Source organism: Meles meles, chromosome 14 (genome assembly GCF_922984935.1).
Source record: "Meles meles chromosome 14, mMelMel3.1 paternal haplotype, whole genome shotgun sequence".
Lineage (NCBI taxonomy): Eukaryota > Metazoa > Chordata > Mammalia > Carnivora > Mustelidae > Meles > Meles meles.
This window is the reverse complement of record NC_060079.1, coordinates 85,822,717-85,839,355: the sequence shown is the minus strand read 5'-3', so window position 1 is coordinate 85,839,355 and position 16,639 is coordinate 85,822,717. Positions and strand designations below refer to the sequence as shown.

Here is a 16,639-nt window from a genome sequence, read left to right as displayed (position 1 = left end):
GGAAACAAGCCATACGGGAACCAAAACATACTTTAAAAGTCAAAGTGACAGCTTGGCTTTGCAAGGAGCATGGCGTTCCCTTGGTCTCGTAGAGAACGACGTGGCAGGGTATAAGTCAGGCTGATCTTTGAAAACGTCAAAGATTAGTTCAACACGAAAATCTAAAAAAAATTCCAAAAAATATCAATTAACTCCTCTGATCATAAATGGTCTTTATTAAAGCGTGCATATTCCTATGATTCAAAACAAGTACTTTAAAAGAATGACATACATAAGACAAACTGACATGAGTGTTTTATTTAAGGTTATTGTAATAAAAACAAACAGACATTTGGAAGATATTTGTTATTTTAGAAAACAGACAGTAAGGACTAAAAGTAACTTCCCAAGCTCACCGCCAGAATTAAAATTTCGCATCACAGAAACGTTTGATAACAAATATTGGCCAACAGATTACAACACAGAAATTCAATAAATAAAAAACCTTTCTGATTTTTTTTTACCAAAAAATCATGAACTGATGAAATAACAATAGAAAATGAACATTAATCTCAGAAAAAAAGGCACATCCAGGCAAAACCGTCAAGGCGATCCGCAAAACGCAGCGTCCTACGTACACCGTGCGTGACCGACGACGCAACGCGTTACTCTGGAAGGCCGGCCTGCCGGGTGGACGGGGCGCCCCCTCCACGGAGTGCTCGGTCCCCGAGGCGAAGGGCTCCCAGGGATGGGTGGCCGCACACAGGTCTCCCTTCCGAAGCTGCGCGTCCCTGTCGCGGTCCTCACAGACTCGCCCGTCTCTCCGGCCGAGGCGCACACCGGGTGACCGCGGCCCGCCACAGCACCGGGGCCAGCAAGAGGCTGAGTGTAGTCACGCTCAGGATGAGAAGGTACACCTGCAACAGGAAGCCTGATGGCGGCCACGCGCGGGACTAGGGGACGCCCCGCACACCCCACAGAGCCAGGGGCGCATGCACACATGGACGTGAGTGGCAGAGAGCCCTGCGCCCTGGTGGGGACCGGAGCACACGGGCTCGGGCCGCCAGCAAGGCGAGTGCGCAGCCTCTGGGCAGGTCTCGGACGGAGCCCGTGGGCGGATGTCGCTTCTTCCCAACCGAGTCTCATCCCATCTCCCTCACACCTGCGGGTACGAGGGGACAAGCACGGAGGTCTGAGGGCTTACAGAGCGTCCCAGGCACCCAGAGCAGCTTCTCTACTCCCTTGGCCCAAATCAGGGGGCGGGTGTGCAGAGCCGGCTACGGAGGCAGCTGGTGGCGGGGGACGGGGGGCTCACGGCAACAGGGTGCCCACGGGAGGCAGGCTCGCTGCAAGGGGGCAGCAGGCAAACGCCGCCCCGGTTCAAGGCCCCACCCGACAGGCTCACACAGGTGTGCGCAGAAAGGGCAAAACTGAAGTCAGGTGCAGGAGGGTCCCATGAGGTTTGAGTGAACTCCTGAGTAGAAGCTGCTGTCCGTGAGCCTGGGCATCCACCATCCCGTCTGAGAGCGGCCCGTCCCTCAGCTGGAACCATGGGCCTGGTGAACGGGTCCCCATGGTTCCGAGTGCGTGGGGGAAGCATGGGCAGTCAGTCTCCTGGCCGCTCCTACACCATGACCCGACATTTACCCATTCACCTACGGCAGAATCCCTTCAATGTCCACCCTGCTTCCACCGAGCAGCGGCGTCACCGGTCCTCAGGTCACTCGGGGCTCCCACCGGCCCTGCTCTATAGGACGTTCACTCTTACCACGGTGGACGGCAGACTGTGGCCCACTGACCCTGGGGCGGGGCCCCCACCCCACAGACCCCAGCCAAGCACAAACGTCCTGCTTGCCCAATTAAAGTGACAACCAGGGGTCATCAGACGGTATTTCTCAAGTTCTAACTCACGGCCAGTTTCCAAAGGGCAAATGAACGAGAGTGGAGAGGACGAGGAAAATGCACAGCAGGCAGGTGTGCGCCCCCCCGGCCGGCGAGAAAGCCAGGCGCAGGACCAACGGAGCAGAGACGAAGGGGAAGGAGGCAATGGGGGGTGGGAGGCTCACCTTCCAGGCGCCACGAGGGGGCCCAGCGCCCTGCACGCTTCAAACTGTGGTGCGGGAAGGAGGGAGCTCATCACAGGCGCCCCGAGCTTTTGGAGATATTGACACGCAGGAAAAACCTCCGTGTGTTTTATACATGGGAAGTCCCTCATCATTTCTATTGAAGTTTCCGTTCCAACTCCCTAAAACCTCTCACAGCAACCCAGACTCGCCACTGACACGGCGGCAAATGTTGCAATGTATTTTGTGAAAAAACCCGAAACAAACCAGGGACTTTTGCGTAACAGCGTTCTAGGTCTGCCTTTTCAGCTGTCTCAGGGTTCGGACCCGAGTTCTCGGACGTGGTCCCGGGAAGGCCGGGGCTCTTGGCTGGGCTACGGCTGTGCACGAGCCAGTGGGGAGCTTTCAGACTGTTTTTCTCTTTTCGCCGGAGACACCAACGTGCCGGGGCAGAGGCGGCGCGCCGGCCCCACACCAGCGGCGGGCAGGGTGCTCAGACACCAGGGTGGAGGGTGTGGACCGGGGCTCCCCAAACACACACAGAACGTGGGTGCAGACTCACCTCCCGAGAAATGATGCCCGCTCTGCGCGCTCTGCTCCCCAGCACGAAGGAGAGCTCGCTGACCTGCGCCAGCCCCGCGGCCACGATCCACTTGACGTACTGACTGCTCTTCGGCAGGAGGAGAGACAAGACCAGAGCTGCCAAGACAAACTGCCAGGACGTCTGTGTCACTGCCTCGGCCAAGCAGAAAGCAGACGGGAGCCCTCGCCTGACACACTGGGGACACGTGTGGCAGAGCCCAAGGGACAGAGAGTGGCTGACAGAGACCACGCCGAGCCACGCCAAGGTTCAGGCTCACTAGCAGACAGCTGGGTTTCCCCCGAACGAAGTCAACAGCCGTAGGTACTGGGCAGCCCTCGCGGACACCGGACTTTCTAGGGACAGCACCGTATCTGCCGCATGAGCAAAGTCTAGAGGCGAGCGGCCCGGAACCCGCGCGGCGAGTGCCACCACGGCCTGGGACTCGGGCTCCTTCGAATCAGGGCGCCTGGGCAGCCGTCGGGTCAGTGTCCGACTCCATCTGGGCTTGGGTCCTGATCGTGGGGTCGTGAGATCAAGCCCCTGTGGGGCCCCATGCTGGGCAGAGTTGCTGCTGAGATTCTCGCCCCCCTTCTGTGCCTCCCGACGCAGTTCGCGGAAATCGGTGTCTTCAGTCGACGTCTATAATCTACAGAGCCAGGCAGCCACTGGGTAGGTCCCGGGACCCTGACATGAATGTTAGCGCGGCAACTGGAGAGTCTCCCCACACGGGGGACCAGCAGCCGGGAGGGAATCCTCAGCGGCTGCTAAACGGGCGTTCGTGGGGCATCCGGACAGGCTTGGGCGGCCCCCGCCCTGCCCCAGGGCCCCGCCCACGGCACCGCCTCTAGCTGCCTATTCCTGAGTCGTGTCCTCCTACAACAAACCACCGACTTAGTGGGCAAAAATCTTACAATAATTTGAAAACAACAACAGGGAGATGTACGCTCGGGAAGAACGTCCGAGGCCTGAGGCCTCCCGGGTCGTCCACAAGTCACTTTTCCTGGCCCCCCTTTCGTGACTCCCCATTTCAGACATACCCGATTCTGAGGCAAATGAAGGAAAAGAAACCCCAAGGCCCCGCTCCTCCCCTGCCCGGTGCCCAGACTGCTGGAGAGGCCGGAGGGGCTCTGGGTAAGTGGACTTGTTGGAGCTTTGCGGACTCAGTGTCACTGCGGGTAGAAGTTAGGGTCTGTGCCCCACAAAGACAGGCGCTATACCAGTCGGGAAGCACCGAGGAGAGTCCGTACCTTCATGATCACCACCGACAGCGTGAGGACCATCAGGACGGTGAGCTCGTACACCACGAAGGTGGGGAACACGTGCAGGCCTGTCAGGGAAAGGACAGACACGGTCACTCTCGCAGGCTCACCCGCCTCATCCTCCAGTCACGAGACCGTGATGCTCAGGCTTCCTTTTGTCCTCAACCCAGACAGTCACTGGTGAGTGTGACCCCACAGGGCCCCACGCACACGGCTCACGCTGCCGACGGGCCCCGGGGACAGCGGGCGCCCAGGGCTGTCCTCCAGCAGACCTCACCCCCAGCACTTGGCAAAATGGCACCGCAGGCAGCGGCCAAGTCACTTTCCTTTGTGAAAACACCCACGCAAGGCACAGACACTTCCGGGGGCCTGGACACAAAGGGGAGGAGCCTGGCCACCCACTGCCACTCGCCGCCCTGACAAAACCCCCGAGAACCGTTTTCCCGCCACAGCTGTGCTTGCTGGGAGGCTCTGCGTGCCAGGGAGCCCCTCCTCACTCGACGGCTGGCCCCACACCCCTGAGGTGGCACCTGGAGCTCACATCGGAGCAGGAACTCACGCGGCCCCTCGGCACCCCACGCCTACCCGTCTGACTCAGAAACACAAACCCAAGAAGACAGCCTTCTCGTCCCTGGAACGCAGACGCGCCCGCCCTCTTCGGCCCTGCTGCCCCATGGGGCCGCTGACGAGCACCTGCCCCACCCCCTTCCCGGCAAAGTCCCTCTTCCCGGGCCGGCCTCGGCCTCCTCCCCAACCTGCGGTGCTCCCTGAACGCTCCCCACAGCCCGGGCACAGCCGGCAAGGCAGGAGCTGGCTCCCGGGTCTCCGGCCCGCGAGCACGACAGGCGTGGCCCCGCTCTGGCTGCACCCGTGCCCCCGAACTCGCCACAGTGCCACCCGCAGTGGCAAATGACCGGCATGAGCGCTCCTGTGCCCGCATCTCCGACCAGGCCTGCCGCACGGCCCGCACTGGGCAGCGGGGGCCCCGCCCGCCCGTCCCCCACCGGGCACCCTGCTGCTTCTGTTGCTGACTTGCCTCCAGGTTCAGGGGCCTCCCTAGCCCGAGGGTAAGTGTGCGCTGGGCCCAGGCACACAGGCCGGACGGCAGAGGCTCTCCACTCCGGTGGGGACACTGCTCACTCGGGACTTCCACGCAGTGAGCCGAGCGCCATGTACACAAGGCTCGGGGACAGAGACAAAGTCCACGCTGAGGCACACAGGCCACCAGTCTTCCTGCTCATGGCCATTCACTCGTTCGTCCTCTCAACAGATACCACCCACGCTCCTGGGACAGCGCAAGGGGCACAGTCTCTGCACGCCCACGCCAGGGCCGCCGCCAACAAAGCATGGACCTGGGTGAGCCTCCCGACCGCTCCGCAGATGGGAACTTCGGGACGAACAAGCAAACACGGCACGGGAACCAGCACGTGGCATGCGGTCTGTCCATCAGCACGAGCCCCACAGTCCCCTCGTGCACGCACTAGGCCCACCGGTGTCGGGGGGAGCCATCCCACCCCAGCAGGGCCCACAGCGGCCTCCAGGGCGCCCCTGAGAATGAGGAGGGACCGTGCCCACTTCTGAATTCCTCTCTGTGTCCCAGGGAGGGGATCCGAGAGGATGAAATCCTCAATGAAAAGTCCCTAACAAGAAACATGTTAAAAAAACTTTTAAAAAAGGCACCTGGGCCTCACTGGTCCTTGCCTGGAGAAGCAGCGGTCAGAAGGGGGAGAGCAGGATAAGGGGACCTGGGGGGCAGGAGGGACAGAGACGCACAGACCCAGACACAAGGACAGAGGACAAGGGATGGGACGGGGATGGACGGGCAAGGGGGCAGCGTGAGGGGCACATGTGGGCAAGAAGGTTCTCTCGGAACAGCACGGACACCCATCCCTCAAGCAGCCACGCAGGGTCCCATCTCGCCTGGTGATGGGCGGTCTCCCACCCTGCCCCCCGCTCTCAGGACCGGCTGCCCGCGCTCTTCCAGGTTCTGGTCTTGCTAGGGTGGCCCCAAGCCCGTCAGCAGGGGCAGGCGCGGCGCAGGAGCTTCCTGGCCGGAAGGCGGCCACTGCGTGGTCACGCCAGGTGAAGAGACGCCTGCAAAGGGGCACCGGCAGAGCAGCCTCGACACGGCAGCTGAGCTTTCCAGCACCCAAGTCGACCTTCCCTCCCAAATGTCCTATTCTGGTGCTGACTTTAAGTTGCTAACCTGCTGGGCACCTGTGCCCGTCCCCACGGAGTCGAAGGTGGGGGTCGTCCTCCCCGAGGGCATCCGAGTTCCCCTGGAGCATGGCCGCTGATCGACAAGCTCATGTCCCCGAGTGCAATTTCCCCTCTTTCTAATAAGAGCTCTCTGCAGACCCCAACTACCCTGGGGCTGTTTCGCTGCACAGACAGAAACACGTGAGTAGGTCGCAGAAGTCTCACAGCTACCACACGACCGTCCCGGTGTGACAAGGGCGGTTACCTATGGACGCGAAGAAGATGATAACCAGGAAGTCACGGATGGGCTCAATGTAAGACACGACCTCCTCGGTGACCATGTGGCCTTGGGAAGAGATGAGCGCGCCGGCCAGGAAGCAGCCCAGCTCCATGGAGACGTCCAGCAGCTCCGTGACCTGGGGAGACGGAAGGGCCACGTGTCACTCACAAGTGCCACCAGCGACATCTCCAGCCAGGGGTGGGTTCACGCCCAAAGGCACGTGTGTCGTCACAGCAAAGGCTCATCTCGAAGTCCCCAGAGGGGCCTCAGTGGGGACAAGCGGAGACACACACAGCAAGTGAATGTGAGTTGAATCTGCCATATAGGAAAAAAAATTAAAACATTTGAAATAATCATTCAAAGTTTTGAATGACAATATATTTGAAAATTTATTTTAAATACTCCTGTGCGAACTCGCTGAGGAGAGCAGCTGCGGGGCTGCAGGCGAGGCCAGCGCCGTGGACTGTCTGGGGGCTCTAACAGCCTCTCCCCCGTTCTCCCACTAGGAGCCCGTCCTTCAAATAGGAAGGCTGCTTCTAAAATGAACCTATTTTCTTTTTCAAGTTTTCGCATCATGGCAAAAGAAGTTACGCTGCTGACCAGCTCGTCGTCGTTGGACAGAACTGAACACTATTCTAACGGTTCGCCAGATCTCGGACACAGAGCCGCCCGACAGTCTGGGACGGTGTAGCGCGGGTGGCTGCGGAGGCCGGGCAGACCTCCTGCAGTCCCACGCCTGAGGAGCCTTTTCCACCAAGTGCCTAATGAACGGGGGCACCTGGGACGCTCAGTCTGCTGCTCAGGTCACGATCTCAGGGTCCTGGGATCGAGTCCCGCGTCGGGCTCCCTGCTCAGCAGGGAGCCTGCTTCTCCCTCTGCTCCTTCCCCCACTTATTCTCTCTCAAAAATAAAATCTTGAAAAGTATGGCAACAAACAGGTTTCGCTTGTCCTGTTAATACTGAGGGGGAGAGTAATGACGGTGCACAAAATAAAAATACGACCACCTGTTTCAAATATTTCAACTACTATTAAAATAAAAAGATAATAAACTGATCATAAGCTTTCAAGTCAGCATGTAAATAACAGGTATCTTGAGAATTACCGTTAGCATTAAGAAGATAAAAGCAGAGATTCCCGCGATAAGGATTTCTTTGTTCCCTTTGCTTTCCACGTGCAGCTTCCGATAATACGGTCCAATGAGGTAAGTCTTTACAACCAGACACAGCAGAAAAGCAGCAGCCAGCGAGAAGAGGATCTGAGCGACCAAAGCCAGGATCCGCAGAGTCTCCAGCACGATGCTAGGAGAGAAGAAAGGGGTGTTATTTCACCTCCAGAACACCCTCCCCTAATGCCCAATAAAATGGGCTTCCACTCGTTTTTTCTGGACGTTACAAAATAAATTTCCCAAATCATTTTTATTTCCAAATACTAAAAACCCAACAATCACATTAATTCTACACAACTTGGTTCAAATTAATTCTTTGAATCAAACATGCAAGCTCGACTCTTTTGCCCTCAACTTTGAAGCAAATGCGTGTTACGGGGCATGAGGACTCCTGACCGCAGCTCACACGGCTGTGACTGGGGACAGAACTCCTCACCAGGAACTAACCCTCCCTCGAAATTCCCCCTGAGGCGACTGTCACCCTGCAGGCTCAGCACTCGAGGTCCAGCCACACACCCCAGCGACCTGCCGCTGAACAGCCCCTAGTGGCCAAGCCAGAACCCCGAATTTCCTGTCTGTTACTTAGTCTCAGAGAACAGGATTCTGCGCTAAGCTCCGGTTAGAATACGCCATTTACTTCTCGGAAAGTATTCTAGATCTCAGTCAAAAAACTCACAGAGGGAAGGCACTACTGTGTTTATAGTCTTTACAATAAATATGCATGTTTTTTACTTAATTAAAATTATTTTTGAAAACTTAGCTCATCATACTTATGAAATGATTTAGTCTAAAATTCTGGTTTAAAATTCTCAGTGGAAGAACACAGATCTGATTACTAGGCAAGAATTCATCGTTGTAGTCAAAGCTTCAACTAGCAGCAATGGGCACGCATGTCCAGTCACACACGACAGATCACGCAGGGGAAGGAGACCCAGCACGGCTCGAGCGTCCTCCCGGTAGAAGGCTCCTCGCGGGTTCACCACGAGGGAGGCCGGCGTGTGGACCTGCGGGCTGAGCCCTGGCAGGCCTGCACATAATACACATTTTGTTTTCAAGTGACTTGGGAGCACGTACCACAGACCATATCTGAGTCCACAAGATAAACCTCAACAAATTTAGGAGAGTTAAAATCATACAAAGACTGTTTGTTCCGTGACCACAGTGGAATCAAACTAGAAATCAGTAAGACAAAGAGAACAGGAAAATCTCCGTGGACATGTGGAAATCACGCATCAGACTTCTAAATAATGCACAGGTCGAACAGGAAGCATCGAAGGAAATGTTTTACAGTAACTGAGCTGAACGAAGATGAAAACGCAACACATCGCAGTAACACGCGACACATCCCAGTAACACGCGACACATCGCAGTAAAAGAAATGCAGCTAAGACAGAGCTGCAAGGAAAATTTGTAGCACTCAGTATCGTAGAAAAGAAAAAAGGTTTCAAGTCAATAACCTATGTTCACAGCACAAGAACCCAGAAAAATATAAGAGCAAAATAAACCCAAAGAGAAGGGGGAAAAAAAAAAAGGAAAGGAGGAAAGGTAAAAAATATGAAAAAAAGGTGGGGTAGAAACCAATGAAATTAAAAACAGAAAAACAAAGAGGGAAAACCAGTGACACACAGAGGTGGTAATCTGGAGAGACTAATAAAACTGCCAAAGCTCTAGAAAGACTGACCAAGAAAAAGAGAAGATGGGGAGCAAAACAGATCCTACAGACACCAAATGGATGATAAAGGAACCTAAAAACAATTCTACACAAACAAACTTGACAAGTGACACGGAGTGGACCAACTCTTTGAGAAACCGAGCTATCACAACCCAACCAAACGCAACAGACAATCTCAACAGCCTTAGGACCACTAAGCAAACTGAATTTGTAATTTAAGAAAAATCCCTCAAAAGAAATCTCAAGACGGTTTCACCAGCGAATTCTACCAAATCTCTAAGGAAGAATTTACAGCAGTTTTATACAATGTTTTCCAGAAAACAGAGAGAGAAGGAACATGTCCCAAATCGTTTTATGAATCTAATATTACCCTAATACCAAAACCAGAAAAGATTACACACCAATCTCTCTCATGAACTCAGACGTAAAAATTCTCAACAAAAACTAGCTAACTGCGTAAAACGCATGAAGAGAATCATATACCACAACCCCCGCAAGGTGGGATTCATCCTCGGTGTTCGCGGCCGGTTTGACGTTCCCAAGTCAGTCCACACAACCCGCCACATCAGCTGCCTCAAGAAGGAAGCCGTGCGATCGCTTCGAGAGATGTGGGGAAAGCACCGGACAAAACCGAGCACCAACAGTGAAACTCCGCCAACTTAGAAGGGAACTTCCTCAACCGATGAAGAACACCTACAAAACCCCAGAGTCAGCGTGCCTTTCCCGCGAAGGAGGGGATGCTTTCCCTCCGCCTCGAGGAGGCAGGAACGCCCGCTCACGTGCCGCTTAACAAGGGCCCGGGCGCCGCGACCGCGCAGCAGAGCGCAGAGCCATGAGAGGCGCCCAGGCTAGAAAGGAAATGAGGGACAGGACGCAGCACTTCAAGGGGCTCCGCACATTCTCCGAGTGACTCCTTTTCTGGCGGGTGTTCCTGCAACGGGCCGCACGCGCCGCAGAGCCTACGACTTTCTGCATAAATTTGTTCTTCCACTTTTCCATTTGACTTCTCTCCGCACGTGAACCCTAGCAAGTGCAGCTCAGGTTTTGGGACGATTTTACTGGCAGGAGGGAAAGAAGGAACAGGCGACACGGTAACAGCGGACACACTAACGAGAGTCCGCATGATGGCGTGCACACACACATGCACACGCACGCACGCACTCCATCGCGCACACGGTCCCACACACAGATCCTTCATCCAGGCCGCCGTCCACACCCCCGTTCCGGCACCATTCCAGGCCCCTACTGTTTTAACCCGCTTGCTCCCAACGACTCTGTCAGGGACTGACTCCACCCGCACGTTCTCGACGACAAAAGTGAGGAACAGCGAGGTCGGGTCGCTTGCCGGGGTGACAGGCGCAGGGCCGGGAGTGGGCAGCAAGGCGGCGCGGACCTGGAGTGGGAACCGGCTCCGGCCTGGAGGAGGGTGGGCATGCCGGCGATGAAGAGCCCCAGCTGCACGTCCTGCACCACGAGCATCCCGAGCAGCACCGCGCTGTAGTCGACGTCGCCTGCCGGACGGAAAGCCCATCGGTAGCACAGGGTTAGAGATAGAAAGTGTCCCGAGTCGAAACACGGGCATCGTGCAAACCTCCCAAATAATTCCTACACTCTCAATACCTTTAGCATGAATGCAGACTTTAAAATCTCTTTGACAGCAAACACACAAACATCTTAAAAACTTTTTGTAAAGAAAAGCTCCAGTTTACTTCTATCCTTTACTTGTGTAATTGTGGAAAAAACCACCATAAAAAGAAGGCGTGGACACAAGAAGGTGACGGGCCCTGATGGCCGATCTCACGCTGCATCCCCAGAGCACAGGGAGCAGCCTCACGTCCAGCTTTCACTGCTCCCCGAAGCCTCGCGGGGGACCAGGCCACGCCCCTCCTGCCCGCACCCCCGGCCTGCTCTCGGCACCGCCTGACCACCTGTGCCTGAGACAAACGCGGCTCTGCTAAGGACACTGGCTCATCAGGCCGACGAGCAGAAAGGCCGCGGCCACGTCGCTCCTCTGCAAGGACTACGGGACATGGGTACCATTTTCCCCAACCTAACGTGTCACGTGGCCCCCGACATCTCCACAGTCGACCAGCAGTTCTGGCTTTGGACCCAACTTTTTGTTTCTTTTTTTTTTTTAAACATTTTATTTGTTTGAGAAAACTGAGCAAGAAAGCACAAGTGGGGGGCGGGGGCAGGGGCTGAGGGAGAAGCAGACTCCCTGCTGGACAGGAAGCCTGAGTGGGGCTCGGTCGCAGGACCCCGGGACCAAAACCAGAGCCAAAGGAAGACGCTTAACTGGCTGAGCCACCCAGGCCAGGCGCCCCTGGACCAATCTTTGAAAATGTGTTTCTAAGAACTCAACTGTCACGTTCTCCACCCCACCCTCATAAAATAAGCTGTTTTTTTCTTTAAAAAAGAAAAAAACCTACTCATAAGAACAGGTGCTTAACGGCCAATCTGAGAAGAGTAACGTTATGGAAAGGAAGAAGAAGGAACAAACCAAATAAAATAAAAATCCCTTAACACCAGCAAAAGACACACTTGATCCTTCCAGGAGGCTGCATCTATTTCCCATGCAAAGTTAAACTTCTGGAGAATAGAGAACGTTTTCTTAGGGTTTTACAGCATTCTGAATGGGTAACCCCCTCGGCTTGTTGTGTTCCTGAGGGTCGCTCGTCTCAGTCGCAAGCACCGCTTCCTCACAACAAATGTGGGCGGAGAGGGACACCTTCAGCAAACACCTTGGTGGGTTCGCGAGCCGACTCTCCTGACCGGGCGGTCTGCTAGGTCCTGCGCTCGCAATGACACGGCCGTCGTCCTCCCCAAGTCCTCACACGAGATAAGGGAGCTCAGCCCTGTGCCCACGCTGCTGCTGCTGCTTGACTCTGAGGAAATACAAAACCTCTAGTCGCACCATACTTTTTAGAAATCATCTTTGATGACACACCGCCAGCATTTTCTGGATGGTTTTAAGTTCTGTTCTTTGCCTTTCACTGGTTCACAGTCCAAGGTCTTCACTCCGTGGGTACCAACACCACCAGGGGGCAGGCAACACCGAACAGGGGCGCAGCTCCCCCCGCACGCCTGTGCTCGGGACACCCCTGCAGAGAGATGCGCGCCCGCTGCAGCGACTCGTGGGGAAGGCAAGCGGTGCGGTCACGACACGGATGGGATTACTCAGACTGAACTATTAAAAATTAAAGATGCCACTTTGCGTATCTCTTCATCTGCCTGCATTTTGCATTAAGTTTAATTTCTCTTTATCACTACTATAGCATTTATTTTCTCTCCTGTTTCTATCCCTTCCGTTAAATACTTTAAGTGTAAGGAAAACCAAGAACACGATGGACACCCACATACCCATCACTGCGCTCTGCTAAACCGCAAACTTCCGAGACACTGGCTTCAGATGTCTGAGCAGAAGTCAGGTCCTGGAGACACTGCGGCTGCTCCCAGGGAGCCCCCGGCTGCAGCCGGACCCCCGCTGCCACACCCCCAGTCAGCGCCTTAGTTCTCACGCTGATTATCTCCGTGAGGCTTTTAACACCTAGGTAGCGGGGAACAACACTCGGCTGACTTTGTGTTTATAAACTCTCTATGACAAGAGTCAAAGCTTCGGCAACTTGGTTTTTGTTTCTGCTCACCGTTATGTCTGAAAATTACCCACTGCTGATGCACAAAGATTTCTTTTAAAACTGCTACAGAGGGGCACCTGGGTGGCTCAGGGGGTTAAGCCTCTGCCTTCGGCTCAGGTCATGATCTCAGGGTCCTGGGATCGAGCCCCGCATCGGGCTCTCTGCTCAGTGGGGAGCCTGCTTCCTCCTCTCTCTCTGCCTGCCTCTCTGCCTGCCTCTCTGCCTACTTGTGATCTCTGTCTGTCAAATAAATAAATAAATTCTAAAAAAAAAAAAAAAAAAAAATCATTGTTTTGGGGGCGCCTGGGTGGCTCAGTTGGTTAGTGCCTGCCTATGGCTCTGGCCATGATCCTGAGTCCGGGGATTGAGTCCACGTCCTGGTGGGGCTCTCCGCTCAGCAGGCAGTCTGTTTCTCCCTCTGTCTCTCCCTCTGCTCTCACTTTTCATAAAAGCTTAAAAAAAAACTGCTGTGAATATTCTTTCACATTTGAAGAGCTTTCTAGGACATGTCTCTAGAAATGGAAACTTCTGTTTGTGGAAGCGCTCCCCAAAGCACTGACGCAGCTCCCACTCGCTGACACTGCGAGGGCCCGCACTCCTGCCGACACGGGACACACAGTCGGGGCTTCGGGCCGGCACACGCGCGGGCTGGCCCGCATCTGCATCCCCAACCACCGCTGAGCGCTTCTTCCCTTTATTCACCAGGTACACCTTCTCCTCCCTGAGTTCGCCGCCAGGATATCCGCCCAGTCTCCATTTGGGCGTCCTTTTGTTTGGATTACTGCGAAAGTCCCGATGCGTCCGAAGCACTACTCCCTCGCACCCCTGACGTTCGTAGCACTGTCTTCTCTCAGCAGCTTCTAAAAACGCCTTTCAGCAGCCGCTGCGCAAGGTTCCACGGGTTCAGGTTTGTCGACATTTTCTTTTGGATTCTGCATCTCGAGTTCAGCCATCCTTTCCACCCTGAGGTCACAGGGTAGCGGCTCTGAAGTTCTGCCCTGCACACTGAGGGGTTAAACCCACATCGAGCTGGCCTGGTGTACGGCTCAAGGGAGGACTCAGTCTCTTCGTCCTTACGCACAACTAATTCCCACCCACCCAGACGCCCACACGCTCCCTGCGCACGTGCACGCCTGGCTGCCCGTCCCCCTCCTGCCCCATCTGGCCTGGACACAGGGTGCTGCCCGAGCACAGGGACAGGACCTCAGGGCTTGTCATCTGCTGCACAACCCCACACTTCAAATTAATATCGGCTGTTCTTGGCCTTTGCTCTTCGTAAAGAACCTGTAGGCTCAGCTCGCCAAGTTTCAAGAAAAACCTGCCAGATTTTTTACCGAGGCAGATGGGAGTTTATAAATTTGGGAGTAGCAACGTCTTTACGTATTAAGTCTTTTCATCGTGAGAACAGGCTCTCTCTTCAGTAACCTTTGGTACTTTTCTCCTCAAAGGTCACACACACATCTTTTCAAAGATTTACTCCCAACTCAATTTTGTGGCCATTATAAATCAGCTTTTCTTCCCCCAAATGACATTTTCTACCGGCCCTGCAGGTACTGCGCGTTAGCCTGTGAGCTTAATTACAAACGTGCGCAAGGCCCCAGTCAGTCAGGATGTCCACCCGCCTCCAAGCCTGCAGCCCCGGCAGCGCCCGTTCCCACAGCTCCGCGCTCCGGTGGCCTTCCCCAGAGTGAGAGCGCCTGCCTCCCGACCGCCGCACATGACGCACAGCCGGCACGTTCTGGAGGCGGTGAACGAAAGCTGCGAGCCCGGAAACACGCGTGGCTGCGCTCTTCTGCCTTCCTCGCCCGGCGCTCAGGGTGGGGAGGGACGGGCCGCCAACGCCCTGGAGCCCGCGGGTGTCTGACGACGACTTCCCTTCCACCGGCTCCTTGGAGACAGCCCCGCTGGGCATGACCACCGGGCGTGGGGGGGGGGTGTGGGTCACCTATGCTCTTGGCAGCGGTCGAGCCCTCCCGGGGTCCCTACAGCTCTGCTGCTGCGCTGGATCGTGCCGAGAGCACATTTACTCTCCTGCTCTGCTCTTCCGGCGCCGCCGCCGCATCCGCCCTGGCCTCGTGGCGCTTCTCGTCTCATCTTGCGGCTTTTCTCCGTCTTCTGTCCGCACTGTGTCCCATCTTTGTGCGACCTCAAATAGGTGCGACTCCTTCACTTCCGTCTGCGTGCCGCGAGCATGCTCGCCTTACAGGCTTAGGACACCTGTCCGCATCCGGACACCGGGTGTCCCCGGTCTCTCCCAGCTGCCGACGGCCTCACACACACCGGCATCCAGCGCGTGGGTCCTGACGGAAGTTGTTTTCCTTCTCCTACTTACCGCGACGGCCCCCTTCACCTCCGTCACGTGGGTCTTGTGAGGGGTGGCCCTAATCACGGGGCATTGGGGACACTGGGGCCTCCACAGACGAGACCACCAGTAGTCCAGTTCAAGCCAGGGGGCTGTGTCCATGACCCACTGGCTCACGAAGCAGCAGGAGACACGAGACTGTGATGCTTCCCAGCCTCCGGTGCGGACCCCGGCGTCAGGCAGCAGGGTGCCGTGTGTGGCCACAGACGACAGCAGGACCCGTAGCCCCAACCAATTCCGTGTACAGCGAGGCGGTCTCGCCAGAGAAGCCAGCCCCACGGCTCTGCTTTCCCCTTTTCTAATTTCCCTCTCATTGCTGCGCCGGTGCATGCAAACATCGGTGCAAAGTCACTCCGTGTCTTAACTGTCTTTCTTTTACAAAATAACAACAGTGAACGTCACCATAGTGAGTTCACGTGACGTGAAAAATGGCAGCACTGTCGAAGCCGGGCTGTGCCACCGTGAGACAAGCCGGAACGTTCATTCCTCAGCTTCTGGGCCAGTCTGGCCTCACCACGTCCAGTAACCATCAGAGGCCAGTGTCTCACGCACGGAGCCGAAGCTGGTGCCTTCGGCCACCGTTGTCACAGAAATGTGTGAGCCCCGAGGCCCAGCAGGGACGAGCACGTGGAACGATGTCCGAGAGCCGCTGTTTCAGGCCGCAGGTCCCAGACACACGTGACCACCCCACGCGAGCACAGTGCCGACCCGGCGTGGTTTCAGCTCGGGTGCAGCACACTCATCTCCTAAGCCACCAAGTTTCATTTTCCAACAAGGATTTGTTTCTCTTGAACGTGGTCCTCAAACTATCCTAAATTGACGTGCACGGAAATGCCGCTTTCTTAGTCCAGTGGAGACTGAGAAGCTGAACACCATGACTGCCAGGAGAGCCCCCGCGACGGGCAGAGCTGTGACTTGTCTAAAAGGCCTTCGGAGTGAATCCGAGTCAGCAACCCAGCTGGTACTCCAACGCGTACTTACAGCACGGCCCACCTACCTTCCTTCTCGCCCCGCGCGCTGCCCACGAGGAATCTGGACACCAGCGGTGTGCTGGACAAGGACAAGCAAGTAGAGATGAAGACGCTCTGAGTGGGTCTGATCTGCAGCAGGTGTCCCCACAATAAGCCGAACGCGATCATCAACAGCGTCATGTAACACGGTCCCTGTAAGGCTATCTTCCACACCTTGAAGAGAACACATCCGTTTACACACGTTTAGTGACGACGTGCAGAGCACACACGCGCTGCCCAGCCACGGGCCTCGGTCTTTCAGGGAGGAGCTCTGCCCTGAGCACCTTGTCAGCCCAATACCCAAAGTCACGATCTGACACAACAAAAACAGCGGCCACTCCTGTCGGCTTCCCGAGGGCACACGCCTCTCTCCGTGTGATACGTGTCTGTGCACGTCACCCAACCCTCTCGGCGCGCCGCCACGGTGCACA

At 55.9% G+C, this 16,639-nt stretch overlaps 1 protein-coding gene across 6 annotated transcripts in view; it reads right to left on the bottom strand.

Moving 5' to 3' along the window:
- Positions 1 to 272: 272 nt before the first annotated feature.
- TMCO3 (transmembrane and coiled-coil domains 3) overlaps positions 273 to 16,639 on the bottom strand; it is a 33,675-nt gene continuing 17,308 nt past the window's right edge. For 5 of the 6 annotated variants that reach the window (XM_045977950.1, XM_045977951.1, XM_045977947.1 and 2 more), the window contains 7 exons: positions 16,196 to 16,382; positions 10,595 to 10,712; positions 7,467 to 7,662; positions 6,349 to 6,499; positions 3,873 to 3,952; positions 2,605 to 2,754; positions 273 to 896 (listed from right to left, as the gene is read on the bottom strand). In XM_045977950.1, the coding sequence (XP_045833906.1) occupies positions 783 to 896; positions 2,605 to 2,754; positions 3,873 to 3,952; positions 6,349 to 6,499; positions 7,467 to 7,662; positions 10,595 to 10,712; positions 16,196 to 16,382 (996 nt within the window). In that variant the 3' untranslated portion in view covers positions 273 to 782. Of the gene's footprint in view, positions 897 to 1,626; positions 1,727 to 2,604; positions 2,755 to 3,872; positions 3,953 to 6,348; positions 6,500 to 7,466; positions 7,663 to 10,594; positions 10,713 to 16,195; positions 16,383 to 16,639 lie in introns of all 6 variants that reach the window. The other variant, XR_006814877.1, reaches the window with a different exon arrangement.